Source organism: Grammomys surdaster, unplaced genomic scaffold (genome assembly GCF_004785775.1).
Source record: "Grammomys surdaster isolate TR1022 unplaced genomic scaffold, NIH_TR_1.0 843, whole genome shotgun sequence".
NCBI lineage: Eukaryota > Metazoa > Chordata > Mammalia > Rodentia > Muridae > Grammomys > Grammomys surdaster.
The window spans coordinates 5,516,219-5,543,842 of record NW_021605262.1 but is presented as its reverse complement, the minus strand read 5'-3'; the positions used below and the strand labels follow the sequence as shown (position 1 = coordinate 5,543,842).

At 39.5% G+C, this 27,624-nt stretch overlaps 1 protein-coding gene and 1 pseudogene across 1 annotated transcript; one reads left to right on the top strand and one right to left on the bottom strand.

The window, feature by feature from the left end:
* Nucleotides 1-37: 37 nt before the first annotated feature.
* Nucleotides 38-27,609, top strand: Sdha (succinate dehydrogenase complex flavoprotein subunit A). The gene is made up of 15 exons (XM_028782703.1): nt 38-150; nt 5,986-6,072; nt 7,546-7,707; nt 11,420-11,563; nt 12,290-12,454; nt 13,992-14,140; nt 17,483-17,607; nt 18,733-18,901; nt 19,619-19,814; nt 20,458-20,629; nt 23,530-23,648; nt 24,597-24,708; nt 24,899-25,029; nt 25,858-25,971; nt 26,616-27,609. The coding sequence occupies exons 1-15, from the start codon at nt 88-90 to the stop codon at nt 26,700-26,702; spliced, it is 1,995 nt and encodes a 664-aa protein (XP_028638536.1). The 5' UTR covers nt 38-87; the 3' UTR covers nt 26,703-27,609.
* Nucleotides 10,253-10,582, bottom strand: LOC114634068 (annotated as a pseudogene).
* Nucleotides 27,610-27,624: the final 15 nt, after the last annotated feature.

Here is a 27,624-nt window from a genome sequence, read left to right as displayed (position 1 = left end):
GCGCAGGCGCAGAATCTTCCAAGCGCGACAACGGCGCGGCTCGGCGCGCAAGCGCAGTATATCGCTGAGGCTTGCGGGAAGGCAGACATGGCCGGGGTTGGCGCAGTTTCGAGACTTCTTCGCGGGCGGCGCTTGGCGCTAGCTGGGGCGGTGAGTTAGTGCCACGGCATGGCGGGCACCAGGAGTGCGTCTAATCCTGCGATCCTACCCGAGTAAGGCTGGGTATGGGAAGGTGCAGTGGGCCGAAGCCGACAGCTTTCCGGCGAAGGTCACGTCCCCGAGGTCGCGGACGTGGAGTGTGGCCTTTCCTGTCTTGGTCTAGCTAAGTTCTTCAAGGTTAACGCGAGGGACTGGCCTGTGGCACTCTGGATACTGGCAGGTCTGCGAGTAGCCTGGGTGTCGACACTAAAGACATATAAGTGATGAGCATATACATTTTGTGTAGTGGCCTTAGCTACTGATTTTAAATATCAGAGAGAGATTTGAAAATATCAGGTGAGACCTGATATTTTCTGCACCGTGTTCATCCAATCTTGCGACTTCTGTTTTGCATTGGAAGAGGGACACAGGGTGGCTCAGGGATGCAAGGGTCCTAGTTGGCCTCCCCAGATTGTCAGATCTTGTCTCAGTGTACTCTTTGCCGGTCACATGTTATTCATCAAATTTCTAGGGTTTTATTAACACAAACTTAATTTGACAGGTTGGGTTCTTTAAAGTGAACTGGCCCACCTACCTACTTAACAATTTAATTACGAAGTAAAAGCCCCAAGACATTGAACAGTATCGACTTGCATTGTGCATATAATTATGGCTGCAATTGTCTACTTTCTGAAATAGATATTAAAATTTATGTTCAATTAAATGTGCAGGGTTAGTTGGCAGCTATTCTTGCAAGACCGGAAGGCATTTTCAAACATTGATAATTTCTGTGATTTTTTATTTGCTGCCACAGACTCCTACTTCCACCTCTGTCCCTTGGGCTCTGCAAGGAGGGTTTTAAGTACTGATCATTGAAGTCTTTTACAGGAAATAATAAATCAGCAACCTGTAATTGTAGCAGAATTGTATTGTAGCAGAAATAGGTGAGCCCGCCCCATGTCCAGGATTCACTCCAAAGACTCAGGAAAAAAAAAAAAAGTAATAATGATAACCTGAACCCAGCTCTGGCTAATGCCCAAAAAGGAACAGTCAAGGAGAGAAGATGTTTACTAACTTTATTTAACTTTTACTTACTTTTTACACCTTAGGTTTATGCATAGCACATATGTTCACATCTTTAAACCCCTTCATATCCCAGATCCAGTTTACGCTTTGACCAATTTAGACAGAAGACTGCAAGTCTGGCCACTTAGGCAGGTAGAAGATTTATATAGCAAAGGTATTCCACATTGCCTGAATTATTTTTAAGTACATCTTTATTGTTGCTACCTATGGTCAGCTTGTCCAGCTGTCAGAATTAAGCTTTTGTTAAGAAGAGAAGTGGGCTTTCTGGAATACCATATTTAAAGATGATTGTCACCCAGGGCTACTTCCTTGAATTACCTGTTAGAGGAAGGGTCTTTGAGAGAGAAATGGGCTTAATAGTTTTAAGTTGGCTTACCTCCTTTGTTAAGGGAATGGAGCCTAATGTCTGCTCAATCCTGCTGAAGAAACATTTACATCCTAGAACCCTTAATTTTACTTATGTCTAACACGCCTGGTTACTGTACTCATATCTTTGGGGGTATTTTTGGAGGCAACACTTCCTTAGCTAAATGCTATTTTGTGTGACTTAATGTCTCCTAAGCAAGCCTATTAATAAATCTTTTATAAAAATCAATTCTTTTACTTCATTTCTTCTACATCAGTATGTCCTCATCCTAGGCTAGTGCTCAGTGATTCCTCTGGACACTAAGACCTAGATACTGACTTTTATTCAGACTGGAGTTAAAATTCCAGTTGAAAGTAAGAATAAGGTTCTAAGCATATGAGACCAGGCTGCATAATTTTCTTTTCATAGGGACATAATTGGAAGCTATTTCTTTCAAACCTTCCTTAGTTGAATCATATAATCAGCCTGCAGTTTACCTTCTTTGTCGTGGTGCTTCATAACTGTTCTGTGGTGAAGTTCCAGTAAACGGGATAATAAGACAGGAAAAACAGAATTGACACACAAGTGGCACCTCTCAAAATATGCCTTTTGATTTTAAGAAAGTCTCTTCATGCCGGGCGTTGGTGGCGCACGCCTTTAATCCCAGCACTTGGGAGGCAGAGGCAGGCGGATTTCTGAGTTCGAGGCCAGCCTGGTCTACAGAGTGAGTTCCAGGACAGCCAGGGCTATACAGAGAAACCCTGTCTCGAAAAACCAAAAAAAAAAAAAAAAAAAAAAAAAAAAAAAAAAAAAAAAAAAAAAGAAAGTCTCTTCATGAGGATGACTGTTCCTACCAAAATTCTGCCCTCTAACTGAATATTCATTGGCATTTGAAGGTTTTTTTTTTTTGTTTTTTGTTTTTGTTTGTTTGTTTGTTTTTTAATGAGGAATTTGAGTTTACAAAAGAACAGAATCAAGTTAGCAGGAAAAGAAATTTGACTACCAGCTGAGAAATGCTGAAGACGAGGAATTGTTTTGTACTGTCGAGGTTTTTTGTATTGACAAATGTTTTCAGGTTATCAGCTCATCAGATTTGTTTTGCTTTGTGTGGTTCCAATACACTGATGTGACTCACAAACATTTAAAATTGTTTAATTCATAGAAAAAATTAGAATAAGGTCAGCTGACTTCTATAAAGTTTGTAAAAAAAATTCTTAGGAACAATACATGAAGCATCATAGTAGAATACACCTTTTCTTTGGATGAGTTGTTTTTAATGTTTTACTGGTAGATCTAGAATTATATGATTTAGTTAGACTTCTACAGTCAAACCATTTTGTTTGGCTTCTTGGGATTGTTGTAAAACCAGTGACATTCAATTCTTTATGTTGTGATGTGGTTCTTGGTTCATTTGAAGACTTCTGGCTTAGTATTTATTCATAACCAGGATTTTAATCTGAATTTGGAGTTTCCTGGGGATTTGCCCCAAAGATCTTCAGATAGTGGAGTAAGTACACAATTTGGGTCCATAGTTCCCACTGACCTTCAGTTTTTTTGTGTGGATTATGAGACTTGTGAGGTAGCCTCTGAAAGCTTAAGCTGTAGTCATCCGAGTCAGGGATAGATATCCTTGTGAACTGTATTTTAAGCATCTCTACTTTAAAATAATGAAAATTAAAAAAAAAACTTTTATTACATTTGTTTGTATGTGTTCACACATACTATAGAGAAGTCAGCAGACAACTTGGAGGTATGGCTTCTCTCCTACAGAGTGAGTCCTGGGGATCAAGTTTATGTCCTCAGGCTTAGCAAGAAGCACCTTTGCCCCACTGAGTCATCTGTCTGTCCTTAAAAGCTAAGCTTGTTAATGAAAATAACTTCACACAGTTATTTTTTAAATCATTAAGATGAAGAAAGCTCTATAAAAGAGGGATAAACTATTCTGTTCAGTAATGGAAGCAATTTCTAAAACAGTGCTATTGTACACTAGTACTTACCTCCATTTCTGTAACAAATAGGTAGATTTTTAGACATCAGTTTTCTGAATGATAAAAGAATTTAGTTATCTTAAACTACTTACTTCCTCTCCCAGTGCCAGCAATCTTTAGATCTTCATTGGGTGATTTTACAATGGCAAGAGTTGTGTAGAAGATGGTTTGTATCAACTTCAGCTGATGAGATACTTGGCTTACTGAGCCACTTTGCTTATTGGGGATAATTAATAGCCCTTGCTCCTCTCAAACTCTCTCCAACTTTTTAAATTAGAACACTTGTCCTACTGGACAAGGTGTAAGTGTCCTTTTTGTTACAGTGTAGATAAATTTCCTCATTCATGTTCCTCATCCATGTTTCCAAAAAAAAAATTTTTTTTTTTTTTTTTTTTTTTTTTTTTTGGTTTTTCAAGACAGGGTTTCTCTTGTAGCCCTGGCTTGTCCTGGAACTCACTCTGTAGACCAGGCTGGCCTCGAACTCAGAAATCCACCTGCCTCTGCCTCCCAAGTGCTGGGATTAAAGGCGTGCGCCACCATCGCCCGGCTGTTTCCAAAAGTTTTAATCATAAAGATTTTTTTAAAAAAGTTGCTTCGTCAATGAAAACAAGTTAATGGGCTGGATATTGTAAAGTTGAAGTCTGTCACATTACTAATTCAGATTTACATAAAAATCCAAGAAACTTTTAATTAGAATTACTAAAATAAATGTAAATGGGGCTAGAGACACGGCTTGCAGGTAAACAAATTTGTCACCAAGCCTGACAACTTGACTATGATTTATGAGACCCACAAAATCAACTCACAGATTGTCTTCTGACTTCCACTTTTATTTATTGTGGCACGCACATACACACACCCCACCTCTTTAACCAACTATGAAATATTTAAAGGAGGTTTAAAAAAAGTATGTTTTTCCTAGTGGTGTATGCCTTTAAATATCAGCACTCTGTGGGCAGAGGTAGGTGGATCTCTGAGTTCAAGGCCGGCCAGCCAGATCAACACAGTAAGACCCTGTATCAAAAAATACATAAATAAGTGTATATGTGTTAGGCCCTACCATGACTTGAAGCCTCTCAGCTTACAGAGAAGTTACTCATTTTACATTGCCAGATTTCTTTCTCTGATCTCCCTTACTTGTCTTACAAATTTTTCTCACGTCACATAATAATGCTTCTTCAAAAACATAGGGATTTTTTTAGTTGTTATAGGTATTTTCTAATATTTTCCTCTTAATTTATTTATTTATTAATTTTATATCCTGATTGCTGCCCCTTCCCAGTCCCCCTCTCACATACTTCTTCCTCCCCATCCCCCTTCCTCTTCTCCTCTTAGTGTGTGAGGGGCCCCCTGAGTATCTCCCTACCACAGAGCATCAAGTCTGCAGGGGAGTTAGGTGCATCGTTTCCCACTGAGGCCAGACAAGACAGCCTAGTTGTAGAACAGATTCCAAGACAGGTACAGCTTTAGGGACAGTAAAAACATGCAATTCTTAAGATCACTCATGACTTCCCCCTTTCTGATTACTAAGTGTACTTAACTACCTAGAACTTTTTTGGGGGGAGGGGATATGTCCAAGTCTCTTCATTATATTTTGGTCTTTTTTTTTTTTTTTTTTTTTTTTTAGCTGAGGACTGAACCCAGGGCCTTGCGCTTGCTAGGCAAGCACTCTACCACTGAGCTAAATCCCCAACCCCTATTTTGGTCTTTTTAAATAGAGAAAGTAAAATGAAAAATTTATTCTCTTAATGGCTGACTGGATTCACAGTGGACTGATCTCACTGACACTAGGTTTCTTGAGTATATGTTTATCTTAATCTTGGATGTGGAGAGTTATAGAAGTTTCCAGAGGAAGGCTAAGGACAACCAGTCAGGGAGAACAGGCCTTATCCATGAGAGGGGGTGTAGCCAAAGTCTTGGTTATCTGTGGTAGAGGGATAAATGATTTCATTCCTAAGCTTAAAGTTTACCTTGTTTCAATAAGTGGTAGCCTGTTCTAGAGTACAAGTCTCCCAGTATGTATCTGGTTCATTTTCTTAAAACCAAAAGTCTTGAAGGACATGCAGAGAGCCAGTATGCAAAGGGTTAAGATGGAGCCAGTAAAAATGCTTCATATTTAGAAAACACACCAATATGGGTTTCTTTGCCGTTCTTTACCAAGTTAACAGAATAATATACTGCAAAGCAAGGGTCAGTAGTACCCTGTTGGGAAACAGGCTGTTTTGGAAAAGGCTTTTCCTAGAATGCCACCTTAGTAGAGAGGACAAGACCTGAGTCTTTGCCTCTTACTCGGGGTCCCAGGTAAACCTTCTAGAAGAATGAGAGCAGCTTGATATATAGGAAGTTTAACAATTTAGAAGGAAAATTTTGATTCGTTCTCTTCTGTTTCTGTTCCTTTAAGACCTAACACTGTTCATATCTCTGCAGTGGCCAGGAACACACCAAACACAGACCTGTGGCTTTCACTTCTCTGTTGGTGAGAGCAAGAAGGCATCAGCTAAAGTTTCAGATGCGGTAAGTTTGTTGCTCAATTACAAAGAGTTCTTGTTTTTGTTTTATTCAAGTCGAGGTCTCACTATGTAGCTCTGGCTGTCCTGGAGTTTGTTATATAGACCAGGCTGGCCTCAAACTCACAGAAATCCATCTAACTCTGTTGGGATTAAAGGTGCACACCATTTTGCAAACAACTTTTCTTGCTTTGAAGGATTATGATCTATAATCATTTAAATATATTTGAATATTACACATATTTAAAGAAAAAAAATTTTGAATATTAATTTATGCTCAAATGTGCATAGTATAATACTTACAAAACTACTTATAGATAATACTGACTTTTTTTTAAAGTTTATTTATTTATTATATGTAAGTACACTGTAGCTGTCTTTAGACACCCCATAAGAGGGCATCAGATCTCATCACAGATGGTTATGAGCCACCATGTGGTTGCTGGGATTTGAACTCAGGACCTCTGGAAGAACAGTTGGTGCTCTTAACTGCTGAGCCATCTCACCAGCCCAATACTGACATTTTTGCTGGCATATCTTTAAACTAAATTCAAGTAAAGTAACAAAGTAAGAAACTATCAATGAGCTGCATATGCTATGATGAGCAGCAGGACTCCTGCACAAAATAAGACTATGGCTACCGGAGTTGAGGCTCCTCTGTATTTAGCCTGTTTTGCTTCTGTTTAAAAAAATATGAACATTACTCACAAGTTTTTATCATAGGTACTAGCAGGGCTATAGAATATTGCTTGACAATTTCTCAGTAATAAATCTTCCTACACAGACCCTCTCCTTAAATATAGACCTGAAATATAGTTGTGGTCTGTGCCCAGGCAAACTGAAATGTGCTAACTTAAAAGCAACATTGTTTTCAAGAGAGACTTCTACATCACAGGTGAAGAAGCATTATCTGTTTGTGTGTTAAGTTACTGTAGACAAATGGATATGGTTGTGGACATAGGAGTAAAAGCGTTGAGAAAAAGACATAATTAGAGCTCATTGTGTTGATGTTTTCTTCTACTTTTACACTTCCCTGCTTTGGTAGCAGAATAGAAAGATTGGAATCTTAAAAATTTGAAATGCTCTCAAAAACTTTTTTTTTTTTTAAAAAAAAAAAAAAAGCTAGGTATGATAGTATGTACTTTTAGTCCCAGCACTTGGGAAGCAGAAGCAAGGAGATGATGAATTTTGAGCCAGCCTGAATAAGATGATGTCTCAAAATAAAAAATAAAGTAAAATAAAATAAAATAAAATAAAAATGTGAGTGTGTCTGTGTGTAGCTGTCCATCTATTGTCCATGAAATCTGATTGCTGGCTCGTTGTCTGTACCACACTTCAGCACCAAGAATGCATACTCAGGCCAGAACAGGATTGGAAGCCTTCTTTCTGTGTGCAGCAGCTATTCTTTTCCTGTGATTATTTTGTAATTATAGTCTTGATGTTTTATGATATATAATGAATAGCTGAATTTCCTTTTCAGATTTCTACTCAGTACCCAGTGGTGGATCATGAATTCGATGCTGTGGTTGTAGGTGCTGGAGGGGCAGGCTTGCGAGCTGCATTTGGCCTTTCTGAGGCAGGGTTTAATACTGCATGCCTTACAAAGCTGTTTCCTACCCGATCACATACTGTTGCAGCACAGGTAAGAGAAAGGCCTTCTTTTGATGCCTACAGATCTTGTACACCTCTCCTGTAATACAAATTCTTGCCTTCTTATCAAGCTTCAGCCACAGTTGTTGGCATCCAGTCCATCATTCATTCTTACTTTCCAAGTCACTGCTTGTAATCTCTTCCTCAGGATCATTGTGGGGTTGGCACCTCATTGTTATTTTCATACATGAGTCTTTTTCCAGCTGTCCCACTTCCTGTATGTCTCCCTATCATGGAGACACATTTTCCTCCACATTTATTCCCTGGTTAAAAAAAAAAATAAATGTTTGCACAGGCCAGGTCTTAAGTTTAGACAGCTTTTATCACTGAGACAAATACCTGAGATAATAAACTTATAAAGGGGCAGACTTAGTTTGATTTGTGGTTTCAGAGATTCCAGCCAAGATAATGTGGCTGAGCTCTTTGAGACCATGGCAGCACATTTTATCACTGAAGGAGCACACAGTACAGGATGCTACTTTCCTCATCTCAAGGCAGCCAGGAAGTAAAAACAATAGAGAAGTCAGGGTACTGTATCCCCTTCAAGGGCACACCCCAATTCTTAAATTCTTCTCACTGGGCCCCACCTCCTAAGGCTCCATTATCTACCAGTAGCACCGTCTACACTATATATATATCTACACTATATATATATCTACACTATATATATCTACACTATAGCACCTTGCTAAATATGGATAACAGTGAGCTTTGGTGGCATGGATGTAAAACATAGAAAAATACTGGCCTTTGATGCTCTCAAGTTGAGAAAAATTAACAATGATTTTTATTCTTGGATCACTGGGACCACTCTTAGTAACACTAATCTTTATATAGGTACCAGATTCATGTTTGACTATCTTTCCTGATAGCTGAGTAGTTTTTTCTAAGCCATTAGCAAAGTTGATGGCTTCCAGGAGCTGGAAAAGGCCTCCTTCATCTGTTTCTGCTGAAGCATGCTTTGAGCACTTACTTGCAAAGGTGGTTTGTAAGCTAAAGAATTAAAACATACTGGAAGAAATTGTGGCCTAGAGGAAAAAGGAGACCTGAATAGGTCGTTTTCACTACTGTTGTAAAGTTGTAATGTGATGGGTAGTGCAGTCATAACAGAGGGGGAGAAAATAGTTTGCCAACTAGTTCTTAAGGAAAATTAGCCAGAGGTAGAGTAAGACTGTAGTTCTAGAGATTTGAGAGCTCTCAGAAGACCAGCATTTGTGACCTGGTTTTCAGGCAACAGTAAAGTGATGGGTACTCTCAGTTACACATTTTATTTCAAAGTAGCTTTTGTATCCTGCTATAAATATGTAACTAAAAGTTATCAGGCTTTACATTGAAGGGGTTGAGTAAAGAAGAAAAGAAAGTAACATTTATTTAGTTCCCACAAGGTTCTTATTTCTACCTTGTGACTCATCTAAACCGAAAGATACCGTAACTGGGAATACTAAGGCACAGTAGTAATGAGAAGGGAAGAAATTCAGCTGAGGTCAGCTTTTACATAGCTTACTGGACAACAATTGAGAAGGAAGTAAGATATACGTATTTATTCCCATTGTTACAAAACAATAATCAATGTTTGGTAGCATAAAGAAAGAGATTTTAAAGTCCAGAAATTGGGTAGCCCTATGCATTTGGCCTTTTGGTCAGGGGTCCCTTGCCAGCAGTGTAGCATGACAGATTCCACCATGATACTATCTTATGAGAGGAAAAAGTCATGTTACCAGACAGGAGACCAGAAAATGGATGGGCTTAATCTTGGGTTTTTTGTTTTTGTTTTTTTCTTTCTTTCTTGAAAACAAGTTTTATTTAAATAAAGGTTTAAATACCTTATATAACATTAAAACTGGAAGGGAAAAGAAAACAAAAAAATTCAAACTGAAATAACAAAAAAAGTTTGTTACTTCATATGACCCTGGGCAGCTGCTGCTAGTGATTTGAAACCTCTACAGCTAACTACATTACCTATGGCATCAGTTTGATATTTTCTTGCCATAAGTTTAACTAATACCAGGCTGGCTTCACCTTTCAGTTGTTTCAATGTCCCTTAGATAGAATATATCTGGTTCAAAAGATGGCCCTGGTGGCAAACAAGATGTTTATGATCTCTTTGAAAGATGGCGCTTTCTAAATTCTGCCTACCTAGTCAGACACCAGGGGTTCCTTTTCTGTCAGGGACTCCCTCTAGTGGTATAGCCGGTGTAGTACTATCCAGCTTCTCTTAGACCTGGGCCATTCAAGTGGTGACATTCTCTTAGGGCAGGGGACTCTACGCTTGGCTCAGACATTGTTATTGTTCTGTTTCAGGATTAAAGCTGCCAGGGCTTACTGCTTGACCTGTTTAAATGAGGGACTTGAAGACTAAGCAACATGGCTCTTTTCAGTTTATTGCATGAAGGAGTTACACTAGTCCAGATTAGAAGCAGACCCCAAATTGTTACATTGTACAGGCTTTGAGGTTTTTAAACTTATGGCAAGGGACAGAAGGGAAATTTTACTCATTGCAAGAAAATTCTCCTGTAAGCTTCAGAGAGTCACAGCAGTTAAAACCCATGAACCTTCAGCTGATTGTCCTTAGCCAGTCCAATCTCTTTCAGAAATTGGCATGTGTTCTTGCCACCTGGAGTTGAATTACTTCTTCATATTCTGGATGCTTAATTAGTATAATTGCAGACAAATTTCTTCTTAAATGCCTTCACTAGTTCCTTTTAATGTTAATCATTAGGAATCCCTTAGACAGTAATAAGGGTCTTCCTGCCATTTCTCTGTTGAATTCTTAGAGTATAATCTTCAGTGCCTGCAGAAAGGAGGTCATTACCCTTACTTACATCAGCAAAGGGATCAAAAGAGTGGAGGTTCTAGATAGCAGACATAGAATATGATTTCTTTTCCTTGGTAGAAACCCTTCAGAAGGCAGCTTTGGGAGAAGGGGGGCGGGGTGTGCACAGGATACAATGCAGCAGGGATTATCGAGAAGCTAGGAGTCTGGAGTCTGGAAGGGGAGGCAACTGAGTCCACAGCAGTGGCTCAGTTACTGGACTAGTCTTGCTTTTTTACAGGAACACTTACAAGAACTGTCTAAGGTCTAGTAAAAACTACTCTAATTCCTCTTAAGAGTACATATCCCTAAAGGTCAAAGGGTCCACCATTGTACTGTGTATTGTGGCTCCTTCTGATACGTACACCATTGAGAAACAATCAAATCATACTAGGGTATCCTCTCTTGTAAAAAGATTATATAAAAAGGATGAATTGAAATATAAGTTGGAGACCAGACCCTAACCTTTAATTCTAGCACTTTGGAAGGAGGTAGAAGCAGAGGCAGGAGGATCTCTATGAGTTCAAGGCCAGCCTTGTCTGCAAAGTAAGTTCTAAGCTAGGCTATGCAGTGAGACTCTATATATAAAATTTCCAAATAGATTCATTGAACACCTTTAGTTGTCAGGTAGATGAGCAATGGGTGAGTTATAAGGATCTTTTCTAGTCTTTACAGGCCTGGAGATCAAACAACATTCCCATCACAAATAAAGATTAAGCCACCTATCTACTCAGGGGAAGTCTCATGATTTGGAATCTGTCATGCCTTACTGCTCCTTAACCCTCATGAAGAGTCACCACATAAGGAGTTTGCTTTCTCTGAATCAGATCTAAGGGAGGAGGTTGGCTGCAAAAGCTGTTAAGACATATATTCAGTTGTGTGGTGTTTCCAGGGAGGTATCAATGCTGCTCTGGGGAACATGGAAGAGGATAACTGGAGATGGCATTTTTATGACACCGTGAAAGGCTCTGACTGGCTGGGGGATCAGGATGCCATCCATTACATGACAGAGCAAGCTCCTGCCTCCGTGGTTGAGGTAACTGAAGGGAAACTCTTGGGTCATTGTGTATGTGCTCTGCTTGTATTACAAAAGAATCTATATAAAAATAAAAGAGAGGGGGTTGGAGAGATGGCTCAGCAGTGCTCTGGAAGAGCACTGACTGCTCTTCCAGAGGTCCTGAGTTCAATTCCCAGCAACCACATGGTGGCTCACAACCATCTGTGATGGGGATCTGATGCCCTCTTCTGGTTTGTCTAAAGACAGCTATAGTGTGCTCACATACATGAAATTAATAAATAAATCTTTTAAAAAATAAATTAAAAAAAAAAAGAAGGCTGTGGATAAGGCTCTTGGAGAATGCATGGCTACTGCAATTGAGCTCTAGGGTCCCATCCCTGGTAATGATGAACCAATGAGGAAAGGTTTTCCTGTAACTATTCAGTTCATTTAAGAATTTTTTTTTTGCTGGGCACTGGTGGCGCACGCCTTTAATCCCAGCACTTGGGAGGCAGAGGCAGGCGGATTTCTGAGTTCGAGAGTTCGAGGCTAGCCTGGTCTACAGAGAGTGAGTTCCAGGACAGCCAGGACTACACAGAGAAACCTTGTCTGGAAAACCAAAAAAAAAAAAATTTTTTTTTTTTGTTCTTACTGAATTATCAGTGTTTTCATAGAATATGATTTTGGGTTTGGTGCAAATTTGGTACAAAAATGAGTATTTTTACTTGTTTAAGATAATGTTTTTGCTTGTTTTGTGTTTCACAGCTAGAAAATTATGGTATGCCATTTAGCAGAACTGAAGATGGGAAGATCTATCAGCGTGCATTTGGTGGACAGAGCCTCAAGTTTGGAAAAGGCGGGCAGGCTCATCGGTGTTGCTGTGTGGCTGATCGGACAGGCCACTCACTCTTACACACCTTGTATGGAAGAGTAAGGCTGACTTGGTGGTAAAGGATTGTGTTTATGATAACAGTGGAAATCTCATAGGACAGGAGGCAATCACCCCATGGGTTGTTTTTTAAAAAAAATTAGTAATGTTCTACCTTGATAGCTGTGACAAAGACTATAACCAAAAGCAGCTTAGGGAGGAAAGGGTTTGTGTTACTTTATAGTTTTAGTCCATTGTGAAGGGAAGTCAGGGCAAGAACTTGAGGAAGGGATTGCTGTGGAATCCTTGGAGGAACAGTGCTTGTGGCTTGTTCCCTGTGTCTTGCTCAGCCTACTTTTTTATAGAGCCCTAGACCTGCCATGGGATGGTACCATACCCAGTGGCTGGGCCCCTTCATATCCTCAGTAAAGAAAATGCCTCCAAAGGCTTGCCTCCAGTCTAATCTTAAGGTAACATTTTTTTCAGTTGAGGTTCTCACTTCGATGATTCTAGTTTATCAAATTGACAAAAAACTAACCCAAATAGTAAGATACCTGAAATAATTATTTAATCTGAAAGTATTGACCAGGTATTTTGAAAAGCTGTCTCTAAGACAAGTATGTTATTCCTTGTGTCTGTTTTGGAAAGTTGAGTTGGTAATCATCGCTTACCATTTTGAATTTGTGCTTCATAACATACCAAGGACAGAGGAAGTATTCTTTCTTTTTAATATTATTATGATGGGGGGAGGATTTCACATCATGTACCTCAATCCATTTCTCAGTCTTCCCAGGTCTACCCCCCCCATCCTGTGCAACCTCCTAGATTCCCCCACTAAAAAGGAAAACAAGTCCCAATTTGTTTTGCCCATATACTCACTGGGACATACGTGATCAGACTCCTGGCCAGCCCCTTAATGAGCACTAAATATATTAATGCGCTTTTATCACCTCTAAGTTACTGAACTGATTGGTATGTTTTAATACTTCACCATTTAACTGTATGAACTCTTGAGGGACATTAGTCACTAGATCAGTGATTTACCCTGTGGGTTGTGACCCACAAAAGACCACTGGAAAACACCTATTTATATTACCATTCATAACAGTAGCAAAATTATAATTGTGAAGTAGCAACAAAAATAATTTTATGGTTAGTAGTCACCACAATATGAGGGAACTGTATTAAAAGGTTACAGCAATAGGTAGGTTGAGAAACACTACACTAGATAGCCTATTTTGGCATGTCCAGATAATCAGTAATCTGAGCTCTGTCTACGGAAGGTAATGACAGCTGGTTAACATTGCAAATATTAGAGCACCAGTAGCTTCCTTTAGGCCGAGGACACTGAAAAAATATGACAGTATGTGCTTGTTCTGTGGTTGTTTTAAGAGTGTGTCTATGCTCTTTAGAGCTCCTTACATTAACCATCAGGACTATTAAATCCACCTGGTAGCATTGTCCAGTGTTGACTCTGCTCTGTTCATGGAAATGAGCTTATCAGCACTGCCTACTATAGCCCTAAGTCTGGCCATACTGGGGTGTTGGTTTAATCTTACTCTGAAATGCAGTTTGAAATGTAGGATCTTTTCCTTATAGTCTCTGCGATATGACACCAGTTATTTTGTGGAATATTTTGCACTGGATCTTCTGATGGAAAATGGGGAGTGCCGTGGTGTCATCGCACTGTGCATAGAAGACGGGACCATACACCGAATAAGAGCAAAGAACACTGTTATTGCTACTGGGTAGGATTTTACTGTATTTAATTTCTTATATAAAAGTTGAGTGTCAGCATAGGGGTGAGGGTGTTTGCTTTTTTGTTAAATAAAATGTTTCAGAGCAGTGGGTCAGATGTAGGCCTTCATGTTACCTCATGTGGAAGGTAACCTTTCCCAGCCTTGGTACCTGTGTCACAATATAGATATTCTCTGAGCATAACAGGGCAAAATTTGGCATTATAAAGCTTACTTTACCTGTTCTTATATAAATAATAAGCTTGGAGAGTCATATGGTATTTTCAGATAAACTTTCTTGCTTTCTTGTTTACTATGTATACTGATTCTTAGAATCAAGAAGTACTAAACAGTACTATCTGCTTGTATGATGAAAATAAGTACATTTCACTTTATGATTTCATTTTTACCATTTTTAAAGTTATGAGCTGAAGGTATATCTCAGTTGTAGAGTATTTGCTTGTCTGGAATCCATATGGTCCTGGATTCAGTCTCCTTTACCACCACCACCACCACCACCAAAAAAAAAGAAAAGGAAAGAAAGTTTGAGTGAACAAACATTTTAAAATAGGTATAGAACCTGAATAGATGTTTTTCCAGGATGGAGGGATTACACATGGTCAGCAGATTTATGAAAGTGCTCAGAACCATTAAACATCTGGAGAGTTCAAGTAACATCCACATTTGTGAAGAGGGCTAATGTAATGATACAGCTGATAGTAAGTGTTGATGAAGATGTAGAGAAAAAGCCGCCAGTTGTCTTAGTTGTTTTAAGTTACTTGATAAAATGCCATGACTAAGGCAACCTATGATAGGAAATGTTAAATCTAGCCTCCAGTTTCAGAGGACAAGAACCCATGATGGCGGAGTAAAGGAGCAACTGAGAGCTCAGTCTTGATCCACTACCATGAGGCAGAGAGAATCCAGAGTCTTTTGAGACATCAAAGCCCACCCCAGTGACACACCTTCTCAAACAGTTCCACTAGTTTGGGAACAAAGTATTCAAATATACGAGCTTATGGGGCCATTTTTAATCAGACCACCATACTGGGTAAAAGCAGTTGCCACACAAGTCTGGCAATCTACCTGAGTTCAATCTCCAGAACTTATGGTAGAACAACAGATAAACTCCTTTTAAGTTTCCCTCTGACTCCCACAAACATGTCATGGCAATGCCTGTTCTTTTTTGTTTGTTTTGTTTGTTTTTTCTTAAAACAATGGGTGGAGAGATGGCTTAGTATTAAAAGCTGCTACTCTGGCAGAGGACCTAAGTTCTAGTCCCAGCATTCACTTCAGAAGGCTCACAACTCCCTGTAACTCCAGCTTTGAGGTAGCCACTTTGGGCATTGACACACTTGTTACATAACTCACACAGACACATAAACATAAAATCTTTAAAAAAAGAAAGATATAGCAAAAAGTGCCCTAAAAGTCTAAAGGCTATTGGGAGTATAAATTGGTAGTTATTGTGGAAGTGCCTCAAAAAACTAAAGAAGACTGAGGCTTTATAGACAAGGTACTTGCCACCTACACATAAGTGTCAGACCTTAGATGCCCAGAACCCACATAAAACTGAACAAGTATGGCCCTGTCTGCAGTTCCATGACTTAGGAGGCAGAGTAGGGATTCTCCACCATATGCTGGCTAGAGAGACTAGCTAGCTAGTTGACAAGCCCTTGGCTTCAGTAAAATATAGTGCAATCAAGAAAGACACCCATTGTCAACATGAGGCCTACACACAAAGTCTCCTACCTGAAGCCAGAATGAAACTAACATGGTGTGGCAGTCCCACCATAGCAGTGTATGCAACGGGGAATGAAGTCAGCATAGTCACATCATGAGTATGTCATCTATGCAAATGTTTCCTGTAGTACTCACCATGGCCAGACTCCCACTGTAAACAAACACAACAATATGCAGGAAAAGGTTTATTTTGGCTAATGTTTTCAGCAGGTTTAATCCATGGAATATGGATTCATGTATTTAAGCAGGGCAAGTATGTGATGGAAGACAGCTCTTCACTTCATGACAAAAAGTAAAAGCAATTAGCCCAAGACTATATATTCCTAAGGACATACCCCGAGAGATCTGCCTTCTCCAATAAACCCTTATGCCCTAAAGGCTTCACTACTTCCTAGATAATGCAAGTTGCCATGGACCAAGCCTTTTCAACATGACACTACAGGGGAAATTTATATTCACATAAAAACAATTTGAGTCATGGGATGAGCAGTTTCTGAAATCTAATAACATGTTGACTACGGTAATGATACAGTTGCCAAGAGTCTTAAGTGCCCACACCACAAAGAAAGGATAATTATCTAAAGTTATGTGTTAATGTTATGTGTTAATTAAATTGATTGTGGAAGTTGGTTACCAGTATACATTACCAGATCATGTGGATATCTTACAAATGTACAGTAAAGCTGGGAGAGAAATAGTAAAAGAAGATAACAAATTAAAAAATATTTAAATTTTTTTATTTATATGGTTGTTTGACTAGGAATGGCTCCTATAGACTCATGTGTGTGTGTGTGTGTGTGTGTGTGTGTGTGGTGTGTGTGTGTAAATGCTTGGCCCACAGGGAGTGGCACTATTAGAAGGTGTGGACTTGTTGGAGGAAGTATCTCACTGTGGAGGCAGGCTTAGAGTTTCATGTACTCCAGCTAGACCTAGTGTGGCAGTCTCCTTTTGCTGCCTGTAGATCAAGATGTGGATCTCAGCTCCTTCTCCAGCACCATGCCTGCCTGCATGCTGCCAAGCTTCCCACCATGATGACAATGGACTAAAACTTGTAAGTCAGCCTCAATTAAATGTTTTTCTTTATAAGAGTTGCTGTAGTCATGTTGTCTCTTCACAGCACTAGAAACCGTAACTAACGGACAGTGGTGGTGCACACCTTTAATCTCAGAACTTGGGAGGCAGAGGCAGGCAGATTTCTGAGTTCAAGGCCAGCCTGGTCTACAGAGTTCCAGGACAGCCAGGACTACACAGAGAAATACCCTGTCTTGAAAAAAAAAAAAAAAAGAACGAAAAAAGAAACCATAACTAAGACTCATTATAAAAGTTATATATCTATATCAGGAAAATTCTTTGAATATAAAGCACAGAGTACCAAAATACAAAAAAAATACAAAATTCCCCTTCTCTGTCTCCCAGTCTCCATCCCATGGTAAAAACACCACAAATGTAGCCTCCAAGTATCGTGTGCCATGTGTATGTGTGTGTGCGCGAGCATGGGTCAGAGTACATTCTAACCAAGGGCTCATTAAAGGTTGGTGCCTCAGAGACTTCACTATATAAGAAGAGGTTTGGTGTGGATTGATACTTATAGTCACTATTTTCTGTTTTCAGGGGCTATGGGCGAACCTACTTCAGCTGTACATCTGCCCATACCAGCACAGGGGATGGCACAGCCATGGTCACTAGGGCTGGTTTGCCTTGCCAGGACTTAGAATTTGTTCAGTTCCACCCCACAGGTAGGACAGAGTGCCTGTCTGGCTCTGGGCTCTTCTCTGTATTTTAAGCATGCAGTACCTATTCATTGCTTTGTGGTGCACTTCTCCCACCTTGAATCCTCAAGGAGAGTTTCTCCTGGTTCCATAAAGGCAGTTCATAATAGAGTTTTGGTTGGTTTCAGGGGTTTATGTACCTGTGTTAAGAGGAATATGAAGTTAGAACTGACCAGACTGCACCTGATACCAAAGTTAGGGTTTAGATTTGGAAGAGAAAAAGAGCAAGTTATGGGAGAAATTATTAGCTCATCCTGTCAGGGGATAGAGATGAGCAGAGATAGACAATGAAAAATAAGTGAGTTAGTTTTCTTCAATTTCTGTCTGGAGCTAGTCATTTACTGTGTTTAGCACTCCATTTTTTATGCTTTCTTTACAGTATATAAGAAATAAACTATCCAATGGATGTTACTGAAGCTATGAAAAGTGGAAAGCGCTTTTAGAGCATGTAACCTTTTGGGCATATAAAAGGAAAATTAGCTTTAAAATAATCCTTATTTAGTCTTGTCCCTTAAAACTCAGTACTTGACATTCCTTGTTTTTCCTTACACTGAAAGACACAGAATTTTATCAAGAAACTTCATCATGCTCCTCAGGTTTGAATTTGGGCTTTGCCCTTTAACTTAAATGAATTCCTAAACTTCTTCTTCTTTTTTTTTTTTTTTGGTCTCTGGGGATAGACTTTTTAGTATCCATCATAGACCTGAAATGTGTGAATATTTAGGCCATCATAGACCTGTAATGAGTAAATGCTTAGACTTGATACAAGCATAAATATTTAACCATTAAAACAAGTTTTGCTGTTTCGGTACTTAAGATAGAAATTCCTAAGCTGTTTTATTCCTGCTTAAACTTGTTACCACATTTCTTGGTATAAAGATATACTTAAAAAAATTAAGTCTACTAAGCATGGATGATGTTTAATCAGAGTATGGGTTAGACCCTGTGAATGAGCTGCTATTCCTGGCCTTTTCTCCAAAAAGTGGCTTCTAAAAAAGGATTAACCATGTGAAGTAGTTTCCTAGTCCTCGTTCATTTATAAACACTTAATTATAAACATTTATAAACATTTAATCACCTGGATTTTTATAGGTATATATGGTGCTGGCTGCCTCATCACAGAAGGGTGTCGTGGAGAGGGAGGTATTCTCATCAACAGTCAAGGTGAAAGGTTCATGGAGCGATATGCCCCTGTTGCCAAGGACCTGGCATCAAGAGATGTTGTGTCTCGATCTATGACTCTTGAGATCCGTGAAGGAAGGTCTGTAATTGTCCTCTAGGGATGCAGGAGTGTAAGCAGATAGATAAACATGTCCTTTTTTCTCTTTGGTAGCCATTAGGTCACATCTACCTTTCCAGACAGGTACTCTGCCCTCAGGGTTAGGGTTAGAGAATAAAGCTACTCCATTATTTTTTGACAAACGTCTTAGCTTATGGTATATCCTTAAAGACATATATTTTGAGAGTCTTCTTCACATCAGTGTGTGTGTAAGTGTATATTCTTGGTATGAGCATGAGATTCACAGACTCAGCCAATACTCAGCCTTAGGAATTACTTTGTTTTATTCAATACTACAGGTGTCTTGGCAGATGTTCTTCAGGGCTTGTGTGTCACTTGTCTTTCAGTGAAATTGCCTTAAGTTCCAAGTGCCTGGCTTTAATCTAGGGACTTAATGTGGGTTTGACACTTTAATTTAAAACTCAGAAGTCTGGTGGGTTATGGGAAACTTTCTAATATATTTACAAAGAAAAACATAGCACCCAAGGCAAGGATGTAAGATTGGTGAGTATAGGCTTCTATTCTTGGTTGTGTCCTTGTACAGAAGTGTTCCTGACACACTGTGATTAAAAAAGTATCACTGACCATAGATGTAGGTGACATTATCCTCAAGATCAAAGATTATTCAGTCTCACATAGTGATTTTAGTTAGCTCTTTCTTACCGTTCTTTGCCTCATGTCACAGTGTTGTATTTACAGAGGCTGTGGCCCTGAGAAAGATCACGTCTACCTGCAGTTGCATCATCTGCCCCCTGAGCAGCTGGCCACACGTCTGCCTGGAATTTCAGAGACAGCCATGATCTTCGCTGGTGTGGATGTCACTAAGGAGCCCATCCCAGTCCTCCCCACTGTTCATTACAACATGGGTGGGATTCCCACTAACTACAAGGGACAGGTGATGGTGACAAGGCTACTTCACAAAAATCTGTTTAGAGCTTAGAGACATAGAAGCAAAAATGCAGTGTATTTGATAGTTTAATGTTAATCATAAAATGCTGTACCTGTCAGGCAGTAAGAGGCTAGGTTATGTTCTTGGGTTTGCATCTACTTGGTAATAACCAATAGAATGTTAATTCCCCTATACCTATAATACTATGCACTGTTTCCATTTTACAGTTGCTTTTCTATATTATTTAAAACTTGTACAGTGAACTTATAAGTTAGTGATCTATATATACAATTGGTACTTGGGTTATAAGCAGTTCACAAGTGCTTATTAGCTGGTCCTTCTGGTTTGGACTCCTGGTCAACAGATGATCCTGTTTTTCTCATCCCTTTAGGTGTTCCCATCACCTGCCACAATCCTTAGTTAAATCAGGTAGTAACTGACACTCTGGGGAACCTAAAACATCCTTTGACCTATTGGTAGCAAACAGCACAAGTTCTAGAGCAAATGGAGATCTGGGGATGTACTAAAGAGAATGAAATAGAGAAGATGCAGTCATTACTTTCACTACTTCAGGCATGGGGAGTCTGCCAGGGAAGCAGGCATGTGGAAGCATGTGTATTTTGTTGCCTCATCTAAAGTATTCCTGCAGGTGCTGAAGCATGTGAATGGCCAAGATCAGATTGTGCCTGGTCTGTATGCCTGTGGGGAGGCTGCCTGCGCCTCAGTGCATGGTGCCAACCGGCTTGGAGCAAATTCTCTTTTGGACCTTGTAGTCTTTGGCCGAGCCTGTGCCCTCAGCATTGCAGAATCTTGCAGGCCTGGTATGTGTTCTCTTCAAGCCCTCAAGCTATTCTAGGAGCCTGCATAGTCTTTATTTATTGCTAGAAATTTGCTTAGTGATCATAGAGGAAATCTGCTTTTTCCCTTAGAAACAGTATTGATGTTGAGACTAGACTCTGGGAAATATTAATAGTTAAAAAAAAAAACAAAACTAAGGGACTTGAGTCACTTTAAAAAAAAAAAAAAAAGTCACAGTTCACTATATGGCTCTGGTTGGTCCAGAATTCATAGCCTCTGCTTCCTGGCCTGGTTGCTGTTTTTTTTTTTTTAAATCTACAGTCATTATGTCCTTAAGACACTATTAAGAAATTGGTATTTTGCTGGGCAGTGGTGGCAAGTGCCTTTAATCCCAGCAGTAGGGAGGCAGAGGCAGGTGGATTTTTGTGAGTTCAAGGCCAGCCTGGTCTAGAGTTCCAGGACAGCCAGGACTACACAGAGAAACTCTGTCTTGAAAAGCTGAAAAATAGGGGGCTGGAGAGATGGCTCAACTGTTAAGAGCACTGACTGCTCTACCAGAGTTCCTGAGTTCAAATCCCACCAACCACATGGTGGCTCACAACCGTCCGTAATGAGATTGGATGCCCTCTTCTGGTGTGTCTGAAGACAGCTACAGTGTACTCATCGGTATAATAAATAAATAAATATTTAAGAAAAGCTTAAAAATAAAAAAAGAAATTGGTATTTTGAGGGGAAGTTGATTACATATTATTTGCTTGTTATAAATTACATTTGCAGTTCAATATTATTAATAGTAAAAATGAGTTTATAACTTCTTAGTAATTATAGAAAAATTTTAGACTGTTCTGAAAACAAGATTTAGAATTCCATTTATAAAAGGATGATATAGGCCTTACCTCTCAGGGATAGAATGAATTTCAGTTGAGGTTTTCTTATGGTAGCTTAAACTTGTGTTGGTTTTTTTGTTTTGTTTTTGTTCTTGTTTTAAAATGTGCCTTGTGTTGGAGTGTAGTTTTGTTTGTACACACCAGAACCAGAAGGTTACCAGTGCTCCAACCTCTAAGGAGCCTTCATGGTCACTGTTTTGTGTGTTTGCTCAGAATAGGAGTATGAAAGAATACCATGAGGAGGGATAGAGACCCCGCTCCCTGTTCCATCTGTTATTCTTTCCTCTTATTACTTGTGGATGCTGGTTGTGGTTTATATAGAGCGAGTGCTTTATAGGTGAACAGTAGTGATGGTGCAGAGACCAGCACATCCTTGCCTCACTGGTAAAGAGAAAGGTGTGGATGATCATTTTACATATTGCATCTTCACACTCCTAATCATGCCATAGTACAAGTCTGAATGTGAAGACAATTCCTGGTCCTTAGGGCTGGCCAGCTGCAGAAGCAGGGTTCATCTTCTCTAACACCAAAAGTAGCCTTGGCGAGGTTCAAAATCACTTCTACAGCAAAGCAGAGACTCAGATTCCCTGCTTTGAGAATGAGAAAAATTAAGTTTTAAAAGAATATATTATACTTTTACATGCAGAGGTTCACAAATACGTTAAGAATTTTTAAATTCAGCAATGAAAGGACTAAATGTTTAGAGCAAGACTTGAAAGGCTGCATATGTGATTTTAATTCTGCAAACTGTAAGGAAGAAGCAGATCATGGTTGCTAGGCGGTTCTAGTGGTGGCTTTACTTAAACACAACTCTTTTTGCCAAAACCTGAAATGCTCTACTAAAAAAATGTAAATTTTACTTTGTCTTTAATTCTTTAATTTTAAAGATGAAAAGGTTTGTAATATTTTCCCCCAAAGAGTAATGGTCTGATAGTTTTAAAGTACAAGTCTATTTATAGTAGTCCTGAAATTTTAAGCAATGTACATCATCAGAAAGTCGGTTTTAAATCCCAGCACTTGGGAGGCAAAGGCAGGCAGATTTCTGAGTTCGAGGCCAGCCTGGTCTACAGAATGAGTTCCAGGACAGCCAAGGCTACACAGAGAAACCCTGTCTCGAAAAAACAACAACAACAACAACAACAAAAAAGAAAGTCGGTTTTATTGAGTGATTTTTTTTTTTAACACTAAAAGGGAGCCAGACACACACACCTATAATTTACATATTAGAAGGCGGAGGTAAAAAAATTGTTCAAGACTGATGTGAATTGTATACTGAGTTCATGACTATCTCAAGACAGAAAAGGGAAAGAGGAAGGAAAATGAACTAGTTGCATGCCTGGGATGACACATAAGAGCCAGTCACCTAGAGTCCTTGGAAAGGAGGTAGCTGGAAGCAGTTGTTGCCTGCATTTCTCATTAGAAAATGCATATGCCATCTAAAACAACTTTTTAAATCCCTTGCTTTTTTTTTTTTAACATAGAAAAGATTCTTTCATTTGGGGTGTGTGTGTGTAGGTGGTACAGAGAATCAAACCTGGGGCTTCACCAATGCTAACCATTACATCTCTAAGTTGTACCTCTTGCCTAAAAGTCATAATCTTGAGGTTTTATTAAGAGAACCCAAGAGTCAAGACCAACAGGCAACTTTTCAAGACACATAGGATAGATAGCTACCTGTTTGTCCCTTCATGAAAAAAAGTGTGAAGCTAGCATCTCAAATTGAGATCACTATCTTAAGAGTAACCAGTTTCTTTACTAGAGTAACAATAAATCTGATCACATATAGGTCTCTTAGTTTCAAAAATGGTTACCTACTTAATGGCAAAATCTTTTCTTCTGTATATGTTCTTAAGAACTGACTCTGAATCAGTATCTCATTCCTTAGGTTGGTGCCAAGACACTGTTGGCTCAGATTATGTCTGTGCATTCCAAACTTCTGGAATGGCTATGATACAGTTTGAGTGTCATTCAACATATCTTTCTTTTTTTTCCCCCCAAAAGTGATTTTGAAAGTTAAATTCTGGCTTTCTTTTAAGGAGATAAAGTTCCTCCAATTAAGGCAAATGCTGGAGAAGAATCAGTTATGAATCTTGACAAGTTGAGGTTTGCCGATGGAAGTATAAGAACATCGGAACTACGCCTCAGCATGCAGAAGGTAGGAGCAGACGCAGTGAGAGCCGCCCTGCATCAGTGCTTGGGATTGACAGCAGGAGGACCTGTTCCTCATTGATCAGGAGCCTCTCATGCAGAAGTGTTTCTTTTAATATGGAACATGGGAGTTATTAATTTAGGGCAGAAATAAGTTGCAGCTTTAGCACTAGGGACTTGACTTTCTCTGGCTTTCTCCTTTCTGTGAGTTTGACATCATCTTCAGACTAGTACTCCCTGTCATGTGTGTTGCAGCCAATAGGAAGGGGAAGACCATCAGAAGTGCATCCTAGGTCACTTAGAAGCCAGCATAGCTCCCTTGCTCACCTCACCTTTCATTGCCACAACTAGTTGTGCTGCTTTACCTATTCCTTTCAGCTCTGAGAGAGATGTCCTTAGACTGAATCTTGTTTTATTATAACAAAGTCAGAAACTGGAGAGAGTGAAATGGGCAGGAGCTAACCTAGCCCCTAAGACAGTGTGGCATAGTACCTGGGCAGGGTTCTTAGGCCTTGATTCCTCCTTACTCTCATGATCTCCAGTTCTGTACCCACCACTGCTAGTCCACTTGGACTCTAGGATGGTTGTGTTCCAGAAATGCTGCCAGAGAAGTAAAATAATTTTAAGTGACATACAGATTTGTTGTGAGACACGTAATATGCATAGAAACATATTTTAAGTTTAATCAGAATTTTGTTTTTACTAAGGTAAAGTGGCATATTTGAGAGACTATAATAGGAAGGTCACATGCATATATAGTAAGACCCTTTCTCCAGGAAAAAAGTACTTTAAGTTTAAATTTAATTCACAGTCTAATTTAAGTCTAAGTCATAAGTCTAATTCATAGCCTAGTTTAAGTTGTATTAATATATCAAATGTTGAAAATCTAAAGTTGTAAGAGTTTTTGCCTGTCTTTTTCTGTGCATTAAAAGTTTGTAATGGTATTTTATTATAGTCGATGCAAAGCCATGCTGCAGTGTTCCGTGTGGGAAGTGTATTGCAAGAAGGCTGTGGAAAAATCAGCCAGCTATATGGAGACCTAAAGAATCTAAAGACATTTGACAGGGGTGAGTCAGCAATACTCTGAGAGGATACTGCCTTCTTTGGGATAGGCTGTTATTTGTCCCATTTACCAGTACCTTATTCCATGCTTGCTGTCCAGCTGTTTCTTCCCCACAGCTGTGTGTTGCTAGTAAGTTCAGAGTTCCTACATGACTGGATCCTGTTTTTCTCTCATGGGTTCTTGTGTATCCCCAGGAATGGTTTGGAACACCGACCTGGTGGAGACCCTGGAGCTGCAGAATCTGATGCTATGCGCATTGCAGACCATATATGGTGCAGAAGCACGGAAGGAGTCACGGGGAGCTCATGCCAGGGAAGATTACAAAGTATGTCTTCAAGATACATTACACTGGCCTGACACTGCCCACTCAGTTCTTCTCATCCCTGCTTGCTTTCTCTGTTTGACTTATTTTTCCAAAACAAAATCTGCTAGGAACAGAGATAAATAAGGCTTTGAAGACTTGAGGTAGATTCTGCTTACTCTCAGGAGGCTTATACTGTACTTAGGAATGTACAGCTAGGGCTATGCTTTAGCCCTTTGGCTCAGGTAAGGAACCTCCTCTTGCCTCTCCTCCCATATTTGCTTTCAGTAGAAACAGCAAGGTATCTGATCTTGGTTTTTATTTGAAGGGCCCCTTGCTCATCTGACCTATTCCCATATGCAAAGTTTTCTTCATTAGCAGTCGATGTACTGACACTTAAAAGTTCTTTGGTATAAACGCTAAACTTAAGAAACAGTTAAGTTGGATGTAGTGGCATGTTCCTTTAATCCTAGCACTTGGGGGGCAGAGGCAAGTGGATCTCTTGAGTTTGAGGCCAGCCTGGTTTACATAGTGAGTTTCAGGACAGCCAGGGCGATGTAGAGAGACCCTGTCTCAAAACAAAACAAAAGCCCATAAAATGCTGAAGGAAAAAGTTGAAGAAATCTCAGTGAATGGAGCTAAAGGAAAAATTACATAAATGATATTTAATTCAAATACCTACTTACAGAGTTGTAAGAGAAAATGAAGAAGTGGATGTTGTATATTTGCATTCCTGGCAAATAAAAAGCCCTTTGCCACAGTGTCCACTTCCTGGGCTGGTCTGTGCATCTTTAATATTTTCTGTGGTTTTAATGTTCTCTGGTGAGAGATGGAGGTGTGTTTTTACCTCAGGTGCGGATCGATGAGTTTGATTACTCCAAGCCCATCCAGGGGCAGCAGAAGAGGCCATTTGAGGAACACTGGAGGAAGCACACTCTCTCATATGTGGACATCAAGACTGGGAAGGTATGTGGGCATACATCAGCCCAAGGATGTGCTGAGTCACTCTATTTGGCCTTTGATGGTTGACCAGTTTAGAAAGCAACCTAGTTTTAAACCAGTTGTTAACAGAACCAAGATATTACTGAAAAAAAAATGTGAGTCTTGCTTCTTGCTAGAAACAGAAACCAGTGCCTGGGTGGTTCACAGGGACCCTTAGTATAGGTCTAGCTCTCTTCTTCTGTACCAGATAAAGAGCACTGGGCAGTGATCAGATGTCTGATGCTTGTCGTAGGGAGATAGTGGTGGCTACTGTTAGTATCTTTGTATCACTGTGATGAAATACTTGACATGAATAACTTAAAGAATGATAGATTTATTTTGTCTCCCAGTTTTAGAAAGTTAAGTCCATTGTTGCGTGGATTCATTCAATTAGGCAGAATCTCGTGACAAAGACAGCTGTTCACCTGGTAGCAGGAGGCTAAGACAGGAGAAGCTTGAGTTGGAGGCCAACATAAGCTGTAGAGGGAAATGGGGTTGGAGGAATTACCATAATTTACATAATTCTCATGCCTGTAAATGTACTTGATGGTTTAATTTTACGGAAGCCCAGAAGAAATAGCTGTTTGTAAATGTTCATGCCTTGATTCACCGTAACTCTTTTCTCCAAGGTTACTTTGGAGTATAGACCTGTTATTGACAAGACTTTGAATGAGACTGACTGTGCCACTGTACCTCCTGCTATCCGTTCCTACTGATGAGACCTGAAGCTACAGGACCAGCTTATGTGATTAAATATATAGCTTACCTAGGTTTCCTCTCACACTTGTCTTGTGAAAATTCTGTTCTCATGAACAAGGAGTCACTTCATAGAATATGATCAACAGCTTGGTAGTACTTGCTGTAAGGGACTTGAGTTGCATCAGACCTTGTCTCTTTATTCTTGTGCAGTGATAAAACTGGCATAATTCTTAAGTACAAATGAGCAATCTTTTATTTCCAAATAAAACCATGTAGTATTTGATTTTAGTCCTATCTATTGGTCTGAAATAGCAAATATAATTTTCTTCCCCTGTCTAGCTGCAGCAGTTGTGTTTTTCAAGTATTGTTTTGTTTATTTACTGCTCCATATACTAAACTAGACTTTGGGGAATGTTAGAATGTAAATGGAAAATAAAATTGAGAAGTAGGGCGGGTCCTTAATAATTTGAAGGAAAGTTTGGGTATGGTAATTATTGAGCCAGTGCCTTGTTTAGGTTCCTGGTAGGGAGAGGTATATGCATATGTCCATGTATATGTCCGTGTATATATGAGGGAGTATGTGCTGGCTAGCTTTGTTAACTTGACAAAATCTAGCGTCACCTAGGAATAGAGTCTCAATGAAGGATTGCTTCAGTTAGCTTGGTCCGTGGGCATGTCTTTGAGGGATTGGCTTGATTATGTTCGTTGTTAAGGGAAGACTGCCCACTGTGGGTACCACCATTCTCTAGACAAAGGAATCTGGACTGTATTAAGAGCAAGCTGAGCATTCCCCATGCATGCATTTATTCATTGTCTACTTCTCACTGTGAATGTAACTAGTTGCTTCAGGTTCCTACCCTGACTTCCTTGAAGTTAAGGACTTTAACCAGTAATTGTAAGCCAAATAAACCCTTTCTCAAAGTTGCTTTTGGTCAAGGT

Coding starts and splice junctions, on each gene's coding strand:
- Sdha (XM_028782703.1), top strand. CDS start 88: ATGGCCGGGGTTGGCGCAGTTTCGAGACTTCTTCGCGGGCGGCGCTTG. Junction 151..5,985: donor GCTTGGCGCTAGCTGGGGCG/GTGAGTTAGTGC, acceptor ATATCTCTGCAG/TGGCCAGGAACACACCAAAC. Junction 24,709..24,898: donor TCTAAAGACATTTGACAGGG/GTGAGTCAGCAA, acceptor GTGTATCCCCAG/GAATGGTTTGGAACACCGAC.